This window comes from Carettochelys insculpta, chromosome 7 (assembly GCF_033958435.1).
Source record: "Carettochelys insculpta isolate YL-2023 chromosome 7, ASM3395843v1, whole genome shotgun sequence".
NCBI lineage: Eukaryota > Metazoa > Chordata > Testudines > Carettochelyidae > Carettochelys > Carettochelys insculpta.
The window spans coordinates 3647150-3667473 of NC_134143.1; the positions used below are offsets into that span (position 1 = coordinate 3647150).

The following is a 20324-nucleotide window of genomic DNA, read 5'->3' on the forward strand; positions in this document are numbered from 1 at the left end:
ATATAGACAAGCCCAAACCTTTTAGAGAATTGCAGCAGCTCTTTGTTGCAGTGGTGGACAAGAAAAAGGACTGTCTGGTCTCCTCTCCTAGATGATCTCACCCTGGATAGTGGCTTGCATTAAGGAATGCTACAAGGTGGCAGGGGGTGTCCCCTTCTCTGATTAGGGCTCATTCTATGAGGGCACAGGCATCCTTAGCAGGTTTTCTGGCCCATGTCCGATTCAGGAGATCTGTAGGGTAGCCACCTGGTCCTCCATACATGTGTTTGCAGCCCATTACACGATCATACGTCACACTATGGAGGATGCTGCAGTGGGCAGGGCCGTACTGCCGTCATTCCGGTGCTGCAGCCCTACCTCCCAACATCAGCTTTGCATTCACCTACATTGGAACGCACATGAGCTGTCCCTCTAAGAAGAAAAGACAGTTACCTGTGTCCATAACTGATGTACTTTAAGGTGTGTTACTTGTGTCCATTCCAAAACCCACCCACTTTTCCCTACTGTCAGAGGAGCCAGGAATAAGCAACTGAGTGGGGAGTGGGTTGGGTGGTGTATATATTGGTCACCATATCCGCGTCACACCGACCCAGTGGTTACTGGCTAAGGGAAAAAGACTTCTAGCATTTGGGCATAGGCATGCATGCACACCTACAGTGGACTGGACATGAGCAACACATCTTGAAAGACACACACAAACAGGTAATTTTTTTTTCTGGTACGGCACACTTTTCAATATCCAGCTTAATAAAATTTCAGTTCGCTGTCTGCAGTCCTGAATAACATAAACGGTAAAATATTATACAAGCTACGTTAAAACCATTAAGGTTGTATGGGAAATATTAGCGTATGCAGTTGATGTTTGCTTATAAATTTACCTAATAACAACAAGATCTTTTAGAGGGAAGTGTTGGACAGCCATAATATGTAGTGCTTCTGTCTCTGCCTGTAAGACATATTCTGATGTAGTGAAAATCAATTTTTTTTAAATGCTAGGTTATCTCTTCTTTTCCTTTCTGTAGCATTGCTTCTGGAAGTATCTGATAGTGGATGAAGGACATAGGATTAAGAACATGAACTGTCGTCTCATCAGGGAATTAAAACGATTTAATGCTGACAATAAACTTCTGTTAACTGGTACTCCCTTGCAAAACAACTTGGCAGAACTTTGGTCACTGCTTAATTTCCTTTTACCAGATGTATTTGATGACTTGAAAAGGTAGGTGATGGTCTGTTGGCCCTGATTTGTGTGTGTGTGTGTGTGAGACAGAGAGAGAGAGAGAGAGAGAGAGCTGCTCAGAACCAATGCCTCACATCATTACAATGATACATCCATTCATGTGAGTTGGATAAATTGATCAAATATCATAATGATTGAATTAATCTTTGTTCAGTGATGGACAGGTTTGAGTGGCTTCTTCCCTGCACAGGTGACAGTATTTTTTTGCGGCAAATGTTAGTGAGCAAAACTCAAAACCCTCTGAGTCAAGCAGCAAGCATTACATTTTCCTTCATAGCTGTCACATCACATAGCCAAAAAATAACTTGGATGTTTATGCTAATCTAGAAAGAGATTACAAAGGTCTTGTTCTGCAGCAGAGAATATATTTTGTGTAATAAATTGCACTGTGCTTTCCATCTAACGTTTGTATTTATTAGATAATTTACTTGGCATTGCTCAGGTCCTTAACTTGATTAATTTTTGTTTTTGGGGAAATAAAATGGAAATGTGCATGCTTAATTTAAATCATTGCTCTGGGATGAGCTTGGGGATGAGGGTTTCAATATGCAGGCTGTCCTGGGGAAAAAGGACTATTCCAGCTCTCTCTCACTGTAGCAGCTTGGGGCCAAATGAGACGTGCCTCTGCATGGCTGCTGTGGCTCCAGCAAGCACAGTCTGGGGCAAGGGTGCATGTCCCCTGGCTGAAACAGTCCCAGTTTTGTCTACCCCATGCGTTCCCCAGCCAGAGTGAGGAATGCAGCAAACTGCACTTTCCCCTGCTTTCCCAATGAAGGGGAACAGCCAGCAACATCCCTGTACAAATCAAGGAGGTGGGGAGCTGCAGCCAATCTCTCCGCCAAAAAGGCCACCTGGTGGGTAGGATGCTCAAGGCAGTCCTGGATGGGGAGGGCACTGCCATCCCCTTTCACCTGCCTGGTGATTCTCTTTTTTGTATGGTTTTATGAGAATCAATCCCATTCCAGGCACATCCCATTTTCCTGGCACAACCAACCCTTTACCTTGCTTTAAGTTGTAGATTATGATAAGCAGAAGCTGTATATCAAATTAGGTGGTCCTGGATCGTACCATTTAGGAAGCATAAACTCTCTCAAATATGTAGTAGATTATAATTTAGTTTACAATTGTCTGGTCGTAGATAAGAGTATTGCTTGTTTTAGTTCTATCCACTTTCATATGTAAGGTGCTTCTGAACCTTATTTGGAGTTTCACATACATTCAAGTGACAAAGAATGATGGATATAGAATAACTTGCATTTGTTTTTTCTCTCTCTTTCAAGCTTTGAGTCCTGGTTTGACATTACAAGCATTACAGAAATTGCTGAAGATATTGTCGCTAAAGAAAGGGAGCAGAACATCTTACACATGTTGCACCAGGTCCTCATTTTTTCTTTCAAAATAGGTTCTTGATGATTTTGCTGTTACTATATGTAAGTTTTATTGCACCTTTAATGTCAAGTAATTTATTAGAACAGCTTTCTCCTTTTGGATTTGATCATAGCACAGTTTAGCTGGTCTGGCATTGTATCTTTGGCACTTCCTGCACTACTTTTACGTTGGATCTTTTCAACATATTAGATAAAAATAATGGTATAAGTCTTTAATAATTATTTTATTTTTATTTTTGGAATGAAATTGAGAATTGTGGAGACTAAGGCTAACTTCAGCTTTTGTTTCTGCACTTTATACTTTGATATTGGACTAACACAGGAGTGGCCAACCTGTGGCTCTGGAGCCACATGTGGCTCCTTTCATAGGTGCCAACTCTGGAGCTACAGGTGCCACCTTTCCAATGTGCCACGGGTGCTTGCTGCTTCACCTCCACACCCTGCCCCATGCCCGACCCCATCTGTACCCCTTATGGTCTAGATCTTTGGTGTCCAACACGCTAACCACCAGCCACATGTGGCTGTTAGCCAGTTGAGTTTGGTTAATTGGCTTGAACAATAAATATATTTTTAAAATAATGTGGCTAGTTCTCTGTAGCAGTAGCTCCTGTAGTGGCTTCTACTTCAGAATTAGTTGGACTCCGCAGGCCTAGCCGGTGCTTGGTCTTGTAATGAGTGCAGTAACCTCTCGAGGGTCCTTCAGGTCTATGATTCTGTAATTCCCCAAGTCCCACCCCTTCCTGCCCCAGCCTCTGAGCCTGCTACATCCTCTTACCTCCCTCATTCTCTAGAACCTCCAGCATGCTGTGAAACAGGTGATTGTGGTGGGGAGGAGGCACAGGGAGGGAGTGGGAAAAACTGATTGGCAGGAGGTAGGAGCTGAAGGGGGCTGCTGACAAATTAATGTGTCTCTTTGGCAATGTAGACTGGTAAATTCTGGCTCTTTTTCATGCTCATGTTGGCCACCCCATTGGACTAGCAGATTAAAATGGTACTATGAACTTTAATTAGCATTAAGTTGAGCTGTCTGTTCCATTGTAAATGATTTCAACGGTTGGTCTTTTACAGAACGTAACCAAAACACATATCTGTCTCAAATCATTTTGTTGGCAGTGACATAGCTTTGTGGGGTATGGCTCTCTTTACTCTCCAAGTTTGTACAGGGGTTTATTCCCTTCTTCAAAGGTAAAACCACACCATTGTTAAAATTATTGAAGATTAGGGTTGGAAGAGACCTCTGGAGGTCATAAAAGCAGGACCCACATGTTTACAGATTGTAATACATATTTGTTTATATTTTAGATTTTGACACCTTTCTTGTTAAGAAGATTGAAATCTGATGTAGCTCTTGAGGTTCCTCCTAAACGAGAAGTTGTGGTATATGCACCACTGGCAAAGAAACAAGAAACCTTCTATACCGCTATAGTAAATCGGACCATTAAAAAGCTGCTTGGAAATAAAGAGGTGCCTGCTGATGTGGACTTCAGAAATCTATAGAGACATTCCTACATTATCAATTTTGGGGTGTCAATTTTTTTCTTATTACAGATCACTAAAATATTACTGCAGTTTGAGATTTTTTTCACTTTTGTCTGTTTTATTGACTCTCAGCTCAAATTTACCTTGTAGATGTTCCATATACTTAAATCTTCTTAAATTTCAGCACTATTACCAAAGAAAATAAGAAAAATGGGCAAAAGCTGTAAGACCAAAAGGTACATGCCCATTCCTCTGCTATTATATCAATTGGAATTTATTGCTGCTAACTTTAGTGGAAGTAGAATTTAGAGTTTATTGCTTCTTGGATAATTTTAGCTGAGAGAGGACATCATTGCAGTTCTGTAATTCACAGCTAAGAGACCTTCCTCTTGCTCAAATTACAGTTGAGGTTGCGGTGATAGTTCATAGAAGCAATGTGTGCCATGCAGCTCTCAGAAAACGATGCTTTCACTATCTAGTACTGTATCTCAAGAATTGGTGACCATTTTAAAGAAACAGAATTTAAATCTAAGTAGGAAATCACTGAATAACTTCAGTGGTTATGCTTCAGTTATTGTCACAACATAATTTTTTTAGATAGGACTAGAGATTGATGACTTTGAGCAGTCACTTTTGTATCAAATGCAGGGCTTGCCAAGCCAATTTACAGCAGCCTGTTCTGTGAAGTGTGGAGCCCTCAGACTGCCATTAAATCTTATCAGAGGCAGTCATGAGTGATGTGTGATGCTGTCTCTTTGGCCATAACTACAGCCCTACAAATCTCTGCATATCTGCTTTATAGCTGTGGGTATCCACATTCACAGATGGGGATGCCAATATCTGTGACTCATTTTTACAGATGTGGCTGTAGATACCAATTTTGTACCTAGAACCCTGAAAATTTATGGTTATATGCTTTGTATCCACAGATATCTGCATCTCTGGTTGTGGATATCCATGGCTTATTTTTGAGGATGCGGATACTAGTTTTGTATCCATGCAAAACTCTAGCCATAACTGTGTGTGGCCTCGTGCATCTAAGCTAGCTGCACGTTGACCTGGGCCCCCTCAAAAAGGTATAAGAAGGACCTTGGCTGGCATAATAAATCAAAGCCAAATACATGTGTAGTCAAGTATAAGAGCCTGGTTTCCAGTGTTCACTGCAGACCAGTCTACATCAGTGTCACAGAGAAATCTGAACAGTACAAAATATTTTCCCAGTAATTTATATACACCTTCAGTAATAATATAATAATATAGCGAAATAGTTTCTGGGCATTCACTTCCCCCAGATTGCTATAATAAGATGACAATGTCTCTGGAATGTCCAAGCTACACTTCTGTATGGAAGGACTAACAAGAAGTGTGCAAGGCAGCATCAATGTAAGTTCAAGTGTTGGAGTTAACCTTCAACTTTCCCCACTTCTGATGTGCCTCCCCCAAGCAATTACCATCAGCAACGTCCAGGTTTGGAAGTTAGGGCAGATACTTTTTGTAAGCAGCATGTAGAGACTCATGGACAGAAGGGATGGGTCATATCTGGCTGCCTTCCTCCCCTCAGTAATTCATGAGAAACATCTGCTGACTATCACAATTTGTATAATTTTCTACAGGAAGAAATAATTGAGTTGAGTCCTACGGGACGGCCAAAGCGCCGAAGTCGGAAAGCTGTTGATTACCGTGAACTAGATGGTGATACACCTGATGAGCTGGAGAAACTGATCAGCAAAATGCAAGAGGAAGTAGAAAAAGAGAGGTGTGCGTCTTGAAGAATAAGAAGTTATTTAAAAATTATCATCTTTATGACTTTATTGTTTTTAATATACTAAGAAATATTATATGGAATATAAACTAAATTGCTAAATCAAGCAAAAAAAATCTGTATTATCCTTTCTCAATAATTCTGAAAATCCAGTAATATATCCAGTCTTCCACACATTTGTTAGGTTGTGCTGTGCTGTACTTGAAATACGTTGATGTTTTACTGTACTAATAAGATTGCTTGCTTGCTTGCCTTTCAAGGCCAGTGATAGAAATGACCATTCCCATGGATTCAGAAATCAATCTTAAACTGCAGAATGTTATGATGTTACTGAGGAAGTGTTGTAACCATCCATATCTCATTGAATATCCATTGGACCCTGCCACACAACAGTTTAAGGTACATAACGGTGAGATACCACAAAGCTGTGTTCTTTGAAAATTGCTGTAGGTAATGTAGTGCTGGTGAATGGCTTTAGAGTTGCAATGTGATTCAGTCTTGTGAAATGTCTTAGGGCAGATCTGAAAGGGAGTAAGTTAACTGTCTGCCTTGGTGGTGGAGACTCCTCAGGAATTAAGATATAAGGGTTTCTGTTCCCATTATTTCCTTATCCCCAATCAAAAGAAGTTCTTCAGTCCATTCTGGACTTCAGGTTCATCGCCAAACATATGGCCTCCCTGAACTCCATAATTCCTACCTTGGATTTGGGAGATTGGTTCACCACCTTCAGTTTCAAGGATTCCTATTTCCACATAACCATATGGCTGACTTGTCAGAAGTGTCTTCATTTTATGGCGAAGGATGTCTGTTACCAGTTTACAGCCATGCCTTTTGGGCGGGCCATGGTGTCCAGAGTCTTCATCAAATGTATGGCACTGGTCGTGGCTTTCCTCTACCACCAACAGGTGAAGGATTGGCTCCTCATGGGACAGTGTGGCCAACAGATGGAAACTCAGCTGCAGGTGACATGAGGTGCTCACACAACTGGGTCTCATTCTCAGTGCACAGAAATGGATGCTCACACCCACACAGAGCGTCAAATTGATAGATGCCATCTTTGACAGCACTCAGCCAAATGCCTTCCTTCCAAAGCCATGCTGTCTAGTCCTTTCCCAGCTCACACAATCTCTTATTTGCTTACCAATGGCCACAGCCAGATCCTATCTCAAGCTGATGGATCGTATGTCAGTCTGTACCTACATAGTTCTGTTTGCCAGACTCCGTCTCCAGCCTCTCTAGATGTGGTTGATGTTGGTATATTGTCCATCCAGAGATGGCATCCACATAGTGGTGACACCTCCTCAGGACGTTCTCCGGGCATTTACTTGGCGATCAGCACCTCCCCGCTTCCCCTCTCCCAAATGCTGCCTTTCCCCCAAGCAACACAATCTAAATTACTGGGGCTTGTTGTGGGGTAGCAGCAGGGGTCAGCCCTCACTCCCACACTCACTGCGGCAGTGGGAACTGGAGCAGCCTGGCATCCTGCTGTACTCTGCCCCATTGTCCTTTCCCAGTCTGCTGTGTTCTGCTTCTCTGTGGCATTGGAAAGTGGGATTCCATACAGCCTGGGCCACTCCAGGTCCTTGCTGCCATGCATGTGGAGAGTGGAGTATCACCTGCACTGCACTATTGGCCTGCACCAGGCTCCTCACCCCAGGTAATTCTGCTGACCACGCTGGGACACATCCATAGAATGGTTGATGCAGCCACCACAGGTCCACCAGAGCATGGGGCTTATAGCAGCCACCCTAAGCCATCCTGTGGATAGTACAGCTCTTGGTGCAGAGCCAGCTGGTGGACCATCTCTGCCCCTGTTTCTTCATGCGTGAGTGGTCAATCCAGCCACTTGTTATACACACAGAGGTAGGGTGTTTTTTCCAAATAGACCTCTCTTGCATCCAGGGACAACAGGAAGTGTCCTTAGTTTTGGTCATTCAGGAAGCTCAGCACCAGGTCTTTAGCAGATGCTCTCCATTCCCAGTGGTTCAGAAGTATGCTGCAAGTTCACAGGAACAAGGTGAGTGTTACTCTTGTAGCCCCACCCTGGACACACAATCGATAGTATCCCATGCTGTTGGAAAGGTTGCTTCAACCTCCAGTGACTCTGTGCCTCCTGCTGGAGCTGGTAATGCCGGACCATGGACACCTGCTTCAGCCAGACCTTCCTTCCCTCTACGTGATGGCCTGGAGGCTTCCTGGCTAGACTCAATGAAGAAGGCCTGCTTGAAGCAGGTCCAGCACGTGCTTCTCAGTTGTCAGAAGCCTTCCACCAGACTCTCACATGCATGACCAATTGGAAACATTTCAGGTACTAGTGCTCCCAGCACTGTGTATAGGCCACATCACCCTTCATACCAAATGTGCTGGAATATCTCATGTCTCTCAGGGACCAATATCTAGCAGCCTCATCCCTGAGGGTTCACCTGGCTGCCATATTGGCATTTCATTCCAGAAAATCCGATTGCTTTGTCTTTATGAGCTGTCTGGTCAGGAGCTTCCTCAAGGCTCTGGATAGACTTCACCTGCCAGCCTGAGCATCTGGTTCCAAGATGGGATCTCAACATGGTCCTCTTGGTTTTTATCGGTCTGCCCTTGGAGCTGTTGGTTACTTGCTCCTTCCTGTAGCTCTCCTGGAAGATGGCTTTTCTGTAGCCATTAACTCAGAGCTCTGTCCTCATGATTTGACCCTTCTATACACTGTGTTTCATGAGGACAAAGTTCAGCTGCAACCCCACCCAGTCTTTCTCCCAAAGGTGGTGTCCAATGAGCATATTTTCTTGCCAGTCTTCCACCCAAAACCGCAGAAGCTCATGTGGGAGCAACAGCCGCAGTCCCTTGCTGTGAGATGGGTTGTTGTCTTCTCCATTGATCACATCACATCCTTCTGGAAATTTACGCAGCATGTTGTGGCAGTGGCAGACTAAATGAAAGGGTTGCCCATGTCATTGCAGCGCATTTCTTCCTGAATTACATCCTGCATCCAGATGTGCTATGATACAGCTAAAATCCCTCTGCTGCCTCTTAATGGTGCATTCAACCTGGGCTGAAGACTCCTCATCTGCTTTTTTAGCCCATGTTCCTTTCCAGGAACTCTGCAGGTTGGCAGTATCATCAACTGTCCATACCTTCACATCACACTATGCCATCATGCACCAGTTGGGACAAGAAGCCATTTGTGGTGCAGCAGTTCTCCAGTCAGCGACTCATTAACTCTGACTCTTCCTTTTGGAGAAGGCTTGTAAATCACCTGAATTGAATTTATATGAGCAAGCACTTGAATGAAGAATGGTTACTTAACCTTTGTAACTGTTCTTTGAGATGTGTTGTGTTTATATATAATGTATCTGTTCCATACCCACTCTCCTAACCCCTCTGTAGGAGTAGCTGACAAGAAGGAACTGAGGGGCCATTGGGTTGACAGGGTCATATATGAAGTGCTACATTGGCACCACTCCAGGGGACTCAACAGCTGACGTGATGGATAGTTGCTAGGGGAGGAAGCTTCCAACAGTTGTACATGTGGTGCGTGCATACCTGAATAGATTAGATATGAATAATAGATCTTGAAGAACAACAGGTACTGTCTTTTTTTTCCCCTAATAATCTTTTTCGTAGGCCAGAGGGCCTGCCAGCCTGTGCCCAGTTCCTTTCCCAGTTCAGTCAGTGGGCTTGTGTAAAAAAAGGCTTTTTTCCAACAACCATCCCCCCTCCACACACACACAACCCCACACAAGTGTTCATACTGCCAAGCAGAGTAATTCAAGATAAGTTGGCTTTCCCCTCTAATTACTCCAGCTCTGTGAACATCTTTTGATGTAACCACACTCCCCTTTCAAGGTCAAAAAGGAATGCTTGTAAACAAAGAACAGCAATTATTGGCTCATCTTAAGGCTCCTTTTCAATACTGTGGCTATAAATGAGAACACTGTTTCACAATGCTGTGGCTGTGTGAATGTGATTTTTCTGCATTACTTATTTATACATTAGAACGTTAAAATAAGTAACATCAGAAAAAAAAACCCTGCTGTGTAGTCATAATCTTGTTTTTTTCCAGCAGTCATCTTGGGTAGGGTAGCCTGGGATAATTGATGACCAGGATTACCCTACTCTCCTCCATCAAATAGTATTTGTACAAAACAGGAGTCCTGTGTTTCCTGGTTCAACTCCCCTTTCTCCCCTGCCAAAAAAAGTACAGATTTCAAGATGAGTTTTAGTATCAGATGATGTAGTCACGTGTCTCTTTCTGCATGCCCTTTGCTGCCATTCTTCATAGACTTACCCACAGGTTCCCAGGAAAGTTAAGCTCTTTTACAGTGCATTGCCTTTTGCTCGTGTGTTATCAGCTCTGTCTCAGGCTTTTTCATTGTTGTTCCTGGGGGAAGTAATAGCCTTTACCCCGCATGAACAAATGTGTAGTACACAGTCCATATTGCTAACTCCAGAAACAGAAGTGATATCTATATAGAAATAGGATAATCCTATTCAGGAAACCATAACCGTTTCAGTGATATGCTTTACGCAGGAGGGCTCATATAACATATCTCAGTTATCATATATTCATACCATAAACATATTTCCATAAAGTACATAGAAGGTCATATCGCAAGGACCACGTAGAGGCTATTGGAAACTTTCAGCCACAACTCATGGCTGACCCAGTCAAATGATCAAGACTGGAAAACGGCGTGATAGGATTAACCACACAAATGGAAGCCAGGTGCATTAATTGTCATCCCTAGTTTCTTAATGTTGATGCATCCCAGAAGATTGTAAATAATATCTTTTTCCTTTTTAAGATTGATGAAGATCTAGTGAAAAATTCAGGCAAATTTCTACTTTTGGATCGGATGCTGCCAGAACTGAAAAAGAGGAGACACAAGGTATTTTGTTTATGAATGTGGATCACAGCAAATCAGTTGCTTTGTTTTGCATGGTGTTTTTGGTGTTGGTTTTATTTTTTAAAATAGGGATACTGAAGAATCTTAACTACTTGTAGGTGTTGCTGTTCTCACAAATGACAATGATGTTGGACATTTTGGTGGATTATTGTTATTTGAGGAATTACAAATTTAGTCGTTTGGATGGATCCATGTCCTATATGGAGAGAGAAGAAAATGTAAGTAATAGTTTAAATGAGCAGGTGCGTTCATTTAGCTCAACTGATTGTAACAACTTCAACCTCTACTGCTTTATGTGTAAGTCCCTGTAGAACGAAAAAGTAAATAATATATTTTTAATTGTCTGATTTAATTTAAAACATTGGGTTAAAAAAAATAATCCATTGACCATTTGGTATGCTGTTTCATGTCACACGTATTCTTTTACAGATGCATAAATTTAATGTAGATCCTGAAGTCTTCATCTTTTTAGTGAGTACACGGGCTGGAGGTCTGGGCATTAATTTGACTGCAGCAGACACTGTCATCATCTATGATAGTGACTGGGTAAGATGACATACTGTTTTTCAAATGTCATTATACAGTTTTGTACTGTAACCATAGGTACGCACTTAGCATTTTCTGTTATGGAATGCTGTACCAGATAGTCTGTCTATGAAAGTAATACCTCTGAAAATTACATCATAAAATACATATCAGATTGAATATATAGCATAGGATAACTAGTAAAAATGTGCTGGCCTATAGAAAATGCCTAAGATCACAGCTAAGACTGCTTTGTAGGCAACTGACTGCTCCCTTCAGTTTTCTTAGGAACAGGCTTTTCTGATAGTTGAAAAAATGTGTATTGTTTGCGTGCTGATAATTGCTAATATCGCTAACTTGGAGAGAATATGTTTAAAGCTCTTAATGAAGTTGGAGCCCTCCTGGGCGGACAACTTTTGCAAGCTTCTCTATTTAAACAATTTCCTTGTTGATATCTAGTTCCCAAAATTTCCCTAGTCAACTGACATCCCAAAGCTCCAGCCAGCTACAGCATCAGTGCCTGTGAACCTCAGGATGGCTGAAGTGCTGTTAGGAATCTAATTCCTATGGGCTTAATAACAGACAGTACATGGGCTGGAGGTCTAGGCATTAATTTGACTGACAGGGTTATGTGTATTAAGATTCCTAATGTCTGCTCTGTGCCCATTCATTCTTTGGTGAGGTGTTTGCCCGGTTTGGCCAGTGTACATAGTAGAGTGGCATTGCTGGCACATGATGGCACATATAACATTCTGGAGATCTCATCACTGGACCTAACCACATTAATTATAAGATCAGGGGCTCATTCTCCTGTACCTCAACCAATTTTATATATGCTATCATGTGCTAGTGACCTTAGGAATCTTCATACACATAAACCTGTCAGTGAGCATTTCAGTGGAGTGGGCTATTCTGTTATAGACCTAAGAATATGCGTCCTACAACAAAGAGACTGTAACAGCAGATTACAAAGGGAGATGTGTAAACTGGAGTTCATGCTCAAATTCAATACACTAACATGGTCTCAATAGAGAGTGCAATTATCTCATGCCTGACAAGGGCTCTTTCCCTTTCTTTGGTATTCGTAATGATCTCAGGCAAGACACTTAGTTTCTCTCCCCCTCACCCTGCCCTTCAATTCTATGTCTGGTTTGTCAGTTTCTCTTTCATTTTTTTGGACCTCTGTGCTGTATAACCGTCAGTCTGAACTGGAAGTGCTATAGATCTGAATAAGGGGATCTGTCCCACGAAAGCTCATCACCTAATAAATTATTTTGTTAAAATGCGACATGACTGCTGATTTGTTGTCCTGTGGAATTGTACATCTTCAATTTTTTCAATATAGTGCTACTTAGACTGCACTAGCATGGTTCACGTGTCCCTTTCCCATCTGAGGAACTCGGTGAAGAATTCCAAGTATACAAATTAAGAATTCCTATGCTAGAATACTTCTCAAAGCTAATTTCTAATTCCAGCATCCGCTTCAAATGTGGGAATGGTTTAATTAAGTTACAGCCTTTTAGTATTTATGTCTCTTCGGTTCTCTAACTCATTCTGTGGAATATCTGAACTTTTTCTTTTTCCTCAATCTTTCCCTCCTCTTGCCATACAAAACCCCCTGTGATAAATTTTTCAGACTGAAAAGTGACAGTTTGGAAAGCTTGGTTGATTGATTGAAAATTGAATCCACTGTGCATCTTTAACAATTAAACTAATTTAATTATTTTAATTTCATTCATTTTAGAACCCCCAGTCTGACCTTCAGGCCCAAGACAGGTGTCACAGAATTGGTCAGACAAAGCCAGTTGTTGTTTATCGCCTTGTGACAGCAAACACTATTGACCAGAAGATTGTGGAGAGAGCTGCTGCCAAAAGGAAGCTAGAGAAGTTAATCATTCATAAAAGTTAGTAATTTCATTTTTCAGAACTTGTAAAACTTTGTTATACCATGAAAGTACTGTGGGCATTTCATGCTGCAGTTCGAGATTATTTCTGTTGTCCTTGTTAACAGAGAATTTCTGTGTGTAGAAGTAATTCATCTTCTTCTTCTAAATGTTCCTGTTTCTCTCAGCCCTTCTGATCAGCACTCCATGTGTTCTTTAACATCAAGGCTGAATTCTGTGGCATGATACGGAATTTGGCTGCAAATTACTCTTGCATTTTAGACTGCTGCATCCTTAGTTTATCGCTAGAATCATGGGCCCTTTCTGGAGAAAGTGAGGTCAGCATGGGCTCTACCTTTTTCTGGCTCCTGTGGAAACTGAGGAGCAAGTACAGTGTGCTGGCCAGGGAGAGAAACAGGAATGAAACTAGGCAGTAAGGAGTGAGAATGGTTATAACTGTTGGGGATGTAAGATAACTGTTGCAGTATCAGCTTTCAGGTTCATAAGTACTTCCTTTCTTAAAGAAAATGCCTGGTGACATGAATCAGAATTATTCTGTCTTTAAGTTAGTCTGAATCTTTGAAAGAGGAACTTTCTAGCTGCACAGGCAAACTTGTCTGGCCCTGGATCACATCCCTTGAAATCAGATGGAATGTGAGAATATATTGTTTCTAGGGCACTGTATTCTGAAATCAGTATTTCGCTTGAGCCCTAATCAATGCCTCATTTTATATGCAACACACTCCGATAATTTATTAGATGCTATCTTGACTTCCTAGTGGTACTCTCTGCACAACTCAAGTAACAAATGATTGGTTGGAACTACTCTCTTATCTTTACCAGTGAAGGCATATAGACTGGGCACTGTGGTAAATCTTTACTATAATTATTCTTTTGATCAGATTTTCACAGCCCTGCATGCTAGACTTTTCCATAAGCATAAAATGCACTAAAATCTGGAGTTGTCTATAAAGTTTTCTTTTTTATATAATCTTTTGGGTTTCTGACAGTAGCCTGGACTTTCAGCTTCAGATGGTGGTAGGAACTTCCCACAATGCATCAAAAGATGTACATTAGGGTAGAGAGAATGAGAGAATAGTTTAGTATGATACAGGCTGCTGCTTGTTTGGTGTAACATTTGCCGGTCTTGAATTAATGATGCTTCCACTTACTTTTAGTCTAGTCTGTTTTTTACACTCTACTTTCATCGCAGTGCTATCTGGGTTGTAAATAGTGGTGCAGCCGCAATGAGCATAAAGCTGCTGGGATAGAGAAATGGTGTGGTGTGGGGTAGAGCAGTTGATATGTGGAGGCATGTGCCCCTTCCATTTCTGACTTCCATTTACCACAGAGGTTTTCACACTGTTAGGAGTGATGTCCTCTTCTCCCCCGCCCCTCAACACACACACACAGTTTGAAAGCCATTGCCGCCTTATTGATCAGAAGGTGAAGAGAAGCCACCTGGGCTCACTGTTGCCCTCCCCCAAAGGAGCCTGGCTCTATCCACAGAGCCATGAGATGCTCCCTAGGGCACTCGCCTTGCTTCTGCCCTGTCTAGAGGAGCACCAGGGCAGTGGTGAGCAAGTGCCTTTGGGAGCAGCTGGGCTCCATGGGCAGGAGCCAGTTCCAGAGTTCATTTCCAGGCTCCTTCAGAGGATAGTCAAGAGTGCATCAGGGTGCAGCCCATAGCTGCACTGCCTGCTCTGCAGGTGGCTCAGAGAGCAGAGCAATAAGTGATACAGTGCAGCCAGCCAGTGCCTTAGCTCCCACACTGCAGAGATCCAAGGGCCCAAATGGGGTGGGTGGCTCCATCCAGCTTCTGATCCACCAGCTATTCAAATACTTGCTCATGTCCATGCCGCATTATGGATGCATAGTACCATGCCATCACTCAGCTGGCACCAGTCTCCATCCACAGTCCCAGCCAAGAAAATGAAGAAGGCCAGCAGGCAAACATTTCCTACTTTGTGCAAGGGGAAGGACAGGACCAAGGCAAGCTAAGACCTACACTGGGCACCTCATCTCCCCATTTGGGAAGTCAGGTCTCAGCTCATGTCAAGCAGTATAGCTAGCCCAGTTCTTTACATGAAAGCCCTGACACAAAGGCCGTCCTCCGCCAGCTTCTGATGCTGTCGAAGCCGCAAGCTCTCAAGGCTGCGAAAAAAATTGTGATGCTCCAGTGCTACCCCTACTGGCCCTAGTGGTGCCCAGACTTTAAGGTAATCCTGCCTGTGGACATTTCCGTGTGCCCTTACCCCAGCAGCATCCCTCCCCATTTCAGGTCAGGGTGGTAAAACTTCAGCAGCTAAAAGCCAGCACATCTAGGAGCAAAGGAAGCAGTTGAAGTGGAGCCCTCTTTGGTCATCTGACTCTGTACACTGACAGAGGAGTTTGAGATGGACCTCAGTGGCTACTTGTTTCAGACCCACAGAGGTACACATCTCCCAGCAAAAACATCTGGATCAGCACATCATATCACCAGGTTGCCGTTAGAGAGCCCAGGAGCATTCATGAGACAGGAGCCACAGACCTCACCATTGGGCACTGAGACAGGGAGATCCTGCCAGTGACCAGACTGATACCTCTAGGTCCCACCCCTCATCCTGGTACAGGTTTCAAAGTAGGAGGTATGGGTCACCAACTTGGACCTGCTGAGAACCACATGTCCCACTCAGACTAATTTTCCTCCAGATGCAACCAGGGGTATCTCCAGACAGATGCCACTCCAGTAGATCCTGGTTGCTGGATACCACCTGCTCTGGATATTGCTTCAGTAGAGAGCAGGGCTCAATATTGTTGAGGCAGTCTCCCAGACTTTTGGTGCCATTTACATCAGCAGCAGCATCAGGCACGGACCTATTTTCTGAGCAAACCAACTCAAGACGTACATAGACATACATAGGCTCTATAGCCTAAAAGACCACCTGTTCAGTCATGAGTTCCTTGGGAATGCATACCTTGTCCACCCAGAGGAGATCCTTTAGGCCTCAGCAGCAGCAAGAGTATCCATTTCAATTGCACTTGAAGCAGGACTTCTGCCACAAGAATAGGAACAATAGATGTACTGCACCTTTTCAGTCTGTGAACCAGGCCCGACTGCCCACAAAGCCTCAGTCCATCGCAAAGCAAGGCTTCTGATAGGATACTCAAGGCCTGCATGCCAATCCACAGCCAGTTCCTTTCCCCTGCTTCAACAATCAACTGTCACATTTCCTCTGTGCGTAGGCCCTTTATAACCTTCAATCATTGGGTCCTTTGCACGTTGGAGGGCAGGATGCACACTCTAGTTCTGCTCCTCCCACCCTTCCCTGTCCTCCTTCAGGGACCCTTTTCTGAAGCAACTCTTTCATCAGGAAGTGCAATTACTTCTCACCATAAGGTTGGTGGAAGAGGTCCCTCAGCATCAATGGAGCAAAGGTTTTTATTCCCAATATTTTCTAAGCCTAATAGCAAAGGATAGCCTCAGGCCAATTTTGGCCCACTGTGTGCTCCACAAGATTATTGGTAAATTTTAGATTCCGCATGCTCTCATTAAATTCAGTTGTCCCTTCCCAGGATCTGGGGGATTGGGATGCAGCCCTCAATGTGAAAGATGCCTGTTTTCACATTGCCATTTGTCTGCCATGGCATATATGGTTCAACTGATTTGTAAGTCAGGATCACTACCAGTTTCCCTTTGGTCTCTCCACAATGCCCCATTGAGTTTACAAAATGCCAGGGGTTTACAGTTGGAAATTGCAAACCAGCAAGCTGTCCTCAGCAGGTACAGTTTTAACACCTGGGTCAGTGGTAGCAGCTTTCCTCTGCAAAAGCAAGGTGCAAGTTTATACTTACTTTGATGACTGGATACGAAGAGGTCACTCCAAGGAATTCTCACATCCACTTAATGAGCAGAGTCCAAAGGCTCAATCTAGACAAATCAATACTAATCTCAACTCAGCAGGTCAAGTGTATAGCAACTGTCCTGGACTCAAGAACAAGAAGTCTTGTGGCACCTTATAGACTAACAGATATTTTGGAGCATAAGCTTTTGTCGGCAAAGCTCCAAAATATCTGTTAGTCTATAAGGTACCACAAGACTTCTTGTTGTTCTCGAAGCTACAGACTAATGCGGCTACCCTTCTGATACTTGTCCTGGACTCAGTTTTAGCAAGAGCAATTCTCTTGAACTCAAGATTCCAGACTATGGCTGACCTCATTCAATGTCCGTTATGTTATCCCATGACCACGGTAAGGAGCTGCCTGAGCCTCCTTGGGCACATGGCTGCATGCACATCAGGCCGAAGCTAATAGTGCCTCAGGTATGGCTTACCACTGCTTATCATCCTGGTCATGATAGTCTGGACTTGGTGCTGATGGCACTGTGTCAGGTACTTGATTCACTGATTTGGTGGCTTCAGTAAAACATGGAGACACACACATTTCATAGAACTCGAAGAGACCTCAAGAGGTCATCGAGTCCAGCCCCCTCACTCACAGCAAAACCTATCCCTGAGAGATTTTAAAAAAAAAACAAAAAAAACTAACCTGCCCCAGGCCCTTGAAAGGCCTCCTCAAGGATTGAGCTCACAACCCTGGGTTTACAGGGCCAATGCTTAACCACTGAGCTATCCCTCCACTGATTGTGTACTCAGATGTTCCCATCCACACTCCCCAACTTTTATTAACACTAGTAACAGGTGCATCAGACTTGGGCTAGAGAGCACATCTGGGTGATCTACGGACCCTGGGTCTGTGGCCAAATGACGAGATGCTTTTCCACATCAATGTCAGAGCTCAAGGGGGTTCTTTTGGCCTGTCAGGCATTTCATGCTACTATGCAATGTCACAGCTTGACATTTCTGACAAATAATACCACTAACGTGTTACAGATCAACAGACCGAATGGAGCCTCATCATCGCTGCTCTATCCAGAAGCTCTCCTTCTCTGGGACTTTTGTGTAGCCCACTCTATCCACCTGGAGTGTAGAACTTGGTCATAGACCATCTCAGCGGATCATTCCACAGCTATCATTGCACACCAAGCCATCCAGCATTCCATCTTCCACATCTGGTAGTTTTCCCAAATCAATCTCTTTGTGATGAAAGATGACGCAAAATGCCCCATCTTGTTCTCATTTGAGAACCACAGCCTGAGCTCCCTTTCAGGTGCATTCGTGCTGCCCTGGAAGGATCGCTTGATGTATGCCTTTCTCCTGATACCAGTGATCCTCAAGATCCGCAAGGACAATACAAAGATAATTCTGTTAGGACCAACAAGGCCTCACCAGCATTGTTACACTGTTCTTTTGGAGCTGATGGTAGCACTCCAATAGAGCTTCCCCTCTACCTAAACCAAATCACTCAGGATCATGATGACCTCTTGCACCCGGACCTACAGTCCCTGCACCTCATGCCTTGGAAGCTCCATGGCTGGATCTCTTGGAGTGCCAGTGCTCATGCCCAGTTCAGCAGGTCCTCTTGAGGGGAAGGAAATGATTCACTTTGCGAAGTGGAAAAGATTCTGGTGCTGGTGTGTTCAGTGCCAGCTAGCTGCAACCCAGACATCTATCTCAACTAGCTTGGACTATTAACTGCATGTAAAAGAGCAAGTGTTAGCCATATTATCAATCAGGTATCAGAGAGTTAGCCATGTTAGTCTATATCTTCAAGAACAAGAAGTCATGTGGCACCTTATAGGCTAACATATTTTGGAGCGTAAGCTTTCATGGGCAAAGACCCACTTCACCTCATGCATCTGACAAAATGGGTCTTTGCCCACAAAAGCTTACGCTCCAAAATATCTGTTAGTCTATAAGGTGCCACAGGACTTCTTGTTATTATCAGTCAGGGTTCACCTAGAGGCCATACCCATGGTTTGCTCTGGGGAGAGCAGTCGGTCAGTATTTGCAAGCCCCAAGGTTGTGTTTTCTCAAGGGTTTGGAAAGGATTTACCCCCCCATTCACAGCCATTTTTTGCAAGATGGGATGTTAATTTGGTCCTTTTGAAACTCTCAGACCCACCCTTTGAGCCCATGGCCACTAGCTGGCTCCTCTGTCTCTCATAGAAGATGGCCTTTTCTAGTGACAATCACATCTGCTAGGAGTGTGTTGGAGCTGAAAGCAATGGCATCTGAGCCCTCCTCTTTCCTTCTCTTCCCCCCCAGTCTTTCACAAAGATAAGATGCAGCTCAGGACACACTTGGCCTTCCTACCCAAGGGGGTCTATCAATTCCAGATGGATCAAGGTACATTTCTCCCAATCTTCTACCTGAATCCGTATGCCTCAGCTACACTCCCTGCACATCCAAAATGCACTTGCTTTCTATCTTGACCATATACAGTCCTTCAGGAAGTCATCACAGTTATTTGTGGCTGTTGTCAATTGGTTAAAGGGGCTCTCTGTTTCTTCCTAATGTATCTCACCATGGGTTACAGACTATCTATAAATGTTAAAGATAGCCAAGACCACAGCACCAGCAATCATGGCTCATTCAACAAGAGCATGAGCTCCTTCGCCTGGATTTCTTGCCCAAGTTCTAATCCAGGGCAAGTACCGAGCAGCAACTAGGTCCTCCTTGGTCCTTTGCTGTACATTATGCTATTGATCAGCAGGCAAGGAATGAAACAGCCAAAGGTAGAGAGGTCCTCCAATCCATAACACACTAACTCTGACCCCACCTCCTTGGGGAGTAGCCTGGAAGTCACCAATTGGGATCTACATGAACAAACACTTGAAATAAAAACTGTTAATTAACTCTCATAACTATTCTTTGAGATGCGGTGTTCAAGTCCATTCCAATAGTGACCCTCCTTCCCCTCTATCTGAATAACTGATAAGAAGAAGGGTGCTCAGGTCGGCGTCATTGAATATGTAGCATGGCATTCCAGCGCCACTCCAGAGGGCTCCAAAGCTGACCCAACAGATGATCCTAGAAGAAAAGGTTCTAATGTCCGTGCATGCAGCATTTGCACAGCTGGTGAAATGGGTGTGACCAATGCATCTCAAATGTGAGTTATGAGAGACAAGTAACCATTTTTAATTTGACCTGTGTTGCTCGTATCCATTCCACAATTGGCTCTCCTTCCACGCTTTTGGAGTTTCTGGCAAGAAGGAGCTATGGGTTGGGGAGCATGAGCCCTTATATCAATCAGAGAATCCTAGGGCTG

General features: G+C 43.6%; 1 protein-coding gene across 4 annotated transcripts in view; it reads left to right on the forward strand.

Annotated features, from left to right (window-relative positions):
- The window catches only part of HELLS (helicase, lymphoid specific), an 81235-nt gene that overhangs the window by 50281 nt on the left and 10630 nt on the right, over window positions 1–20324 (forward strand). For all 4 annotated transcript variants that reach the window (XM_074999601.1, XM_074999597.1, XM_074999598.1 and 1 more), the window contains 9 exons: window positions 1023–1219; window positions 2521–2617; window positions 3931–4092; window positions 5721–5863; window positions 6130–6268; window positions 10666–10749; window positions 10866–10985; window positions 11197–11313; window positions 13037–13196. In XM_074999601.1, coding sequence (XP_074855702.1) covers window positions 1023–1219; window positions 2521–2617; window positions 3931–4092; window positions 5721–5863; window positions 6130–6268; window positions 10666–10749; window positions 10866–10985; window positions 11197–11313; window positions 13037–13196 — 1219 coding nt within the window. The remainder of the gene's footprint in view (window positions 1–1022; window positions 1220–2520; window positions 2618–3930; window positions 4093–5720; window positions 5864–6129; window positions 6269–10665; window positions 10750–10865; window positions 10986–11196; window positions 11314–13036; window positions 13197–20324) is intronic.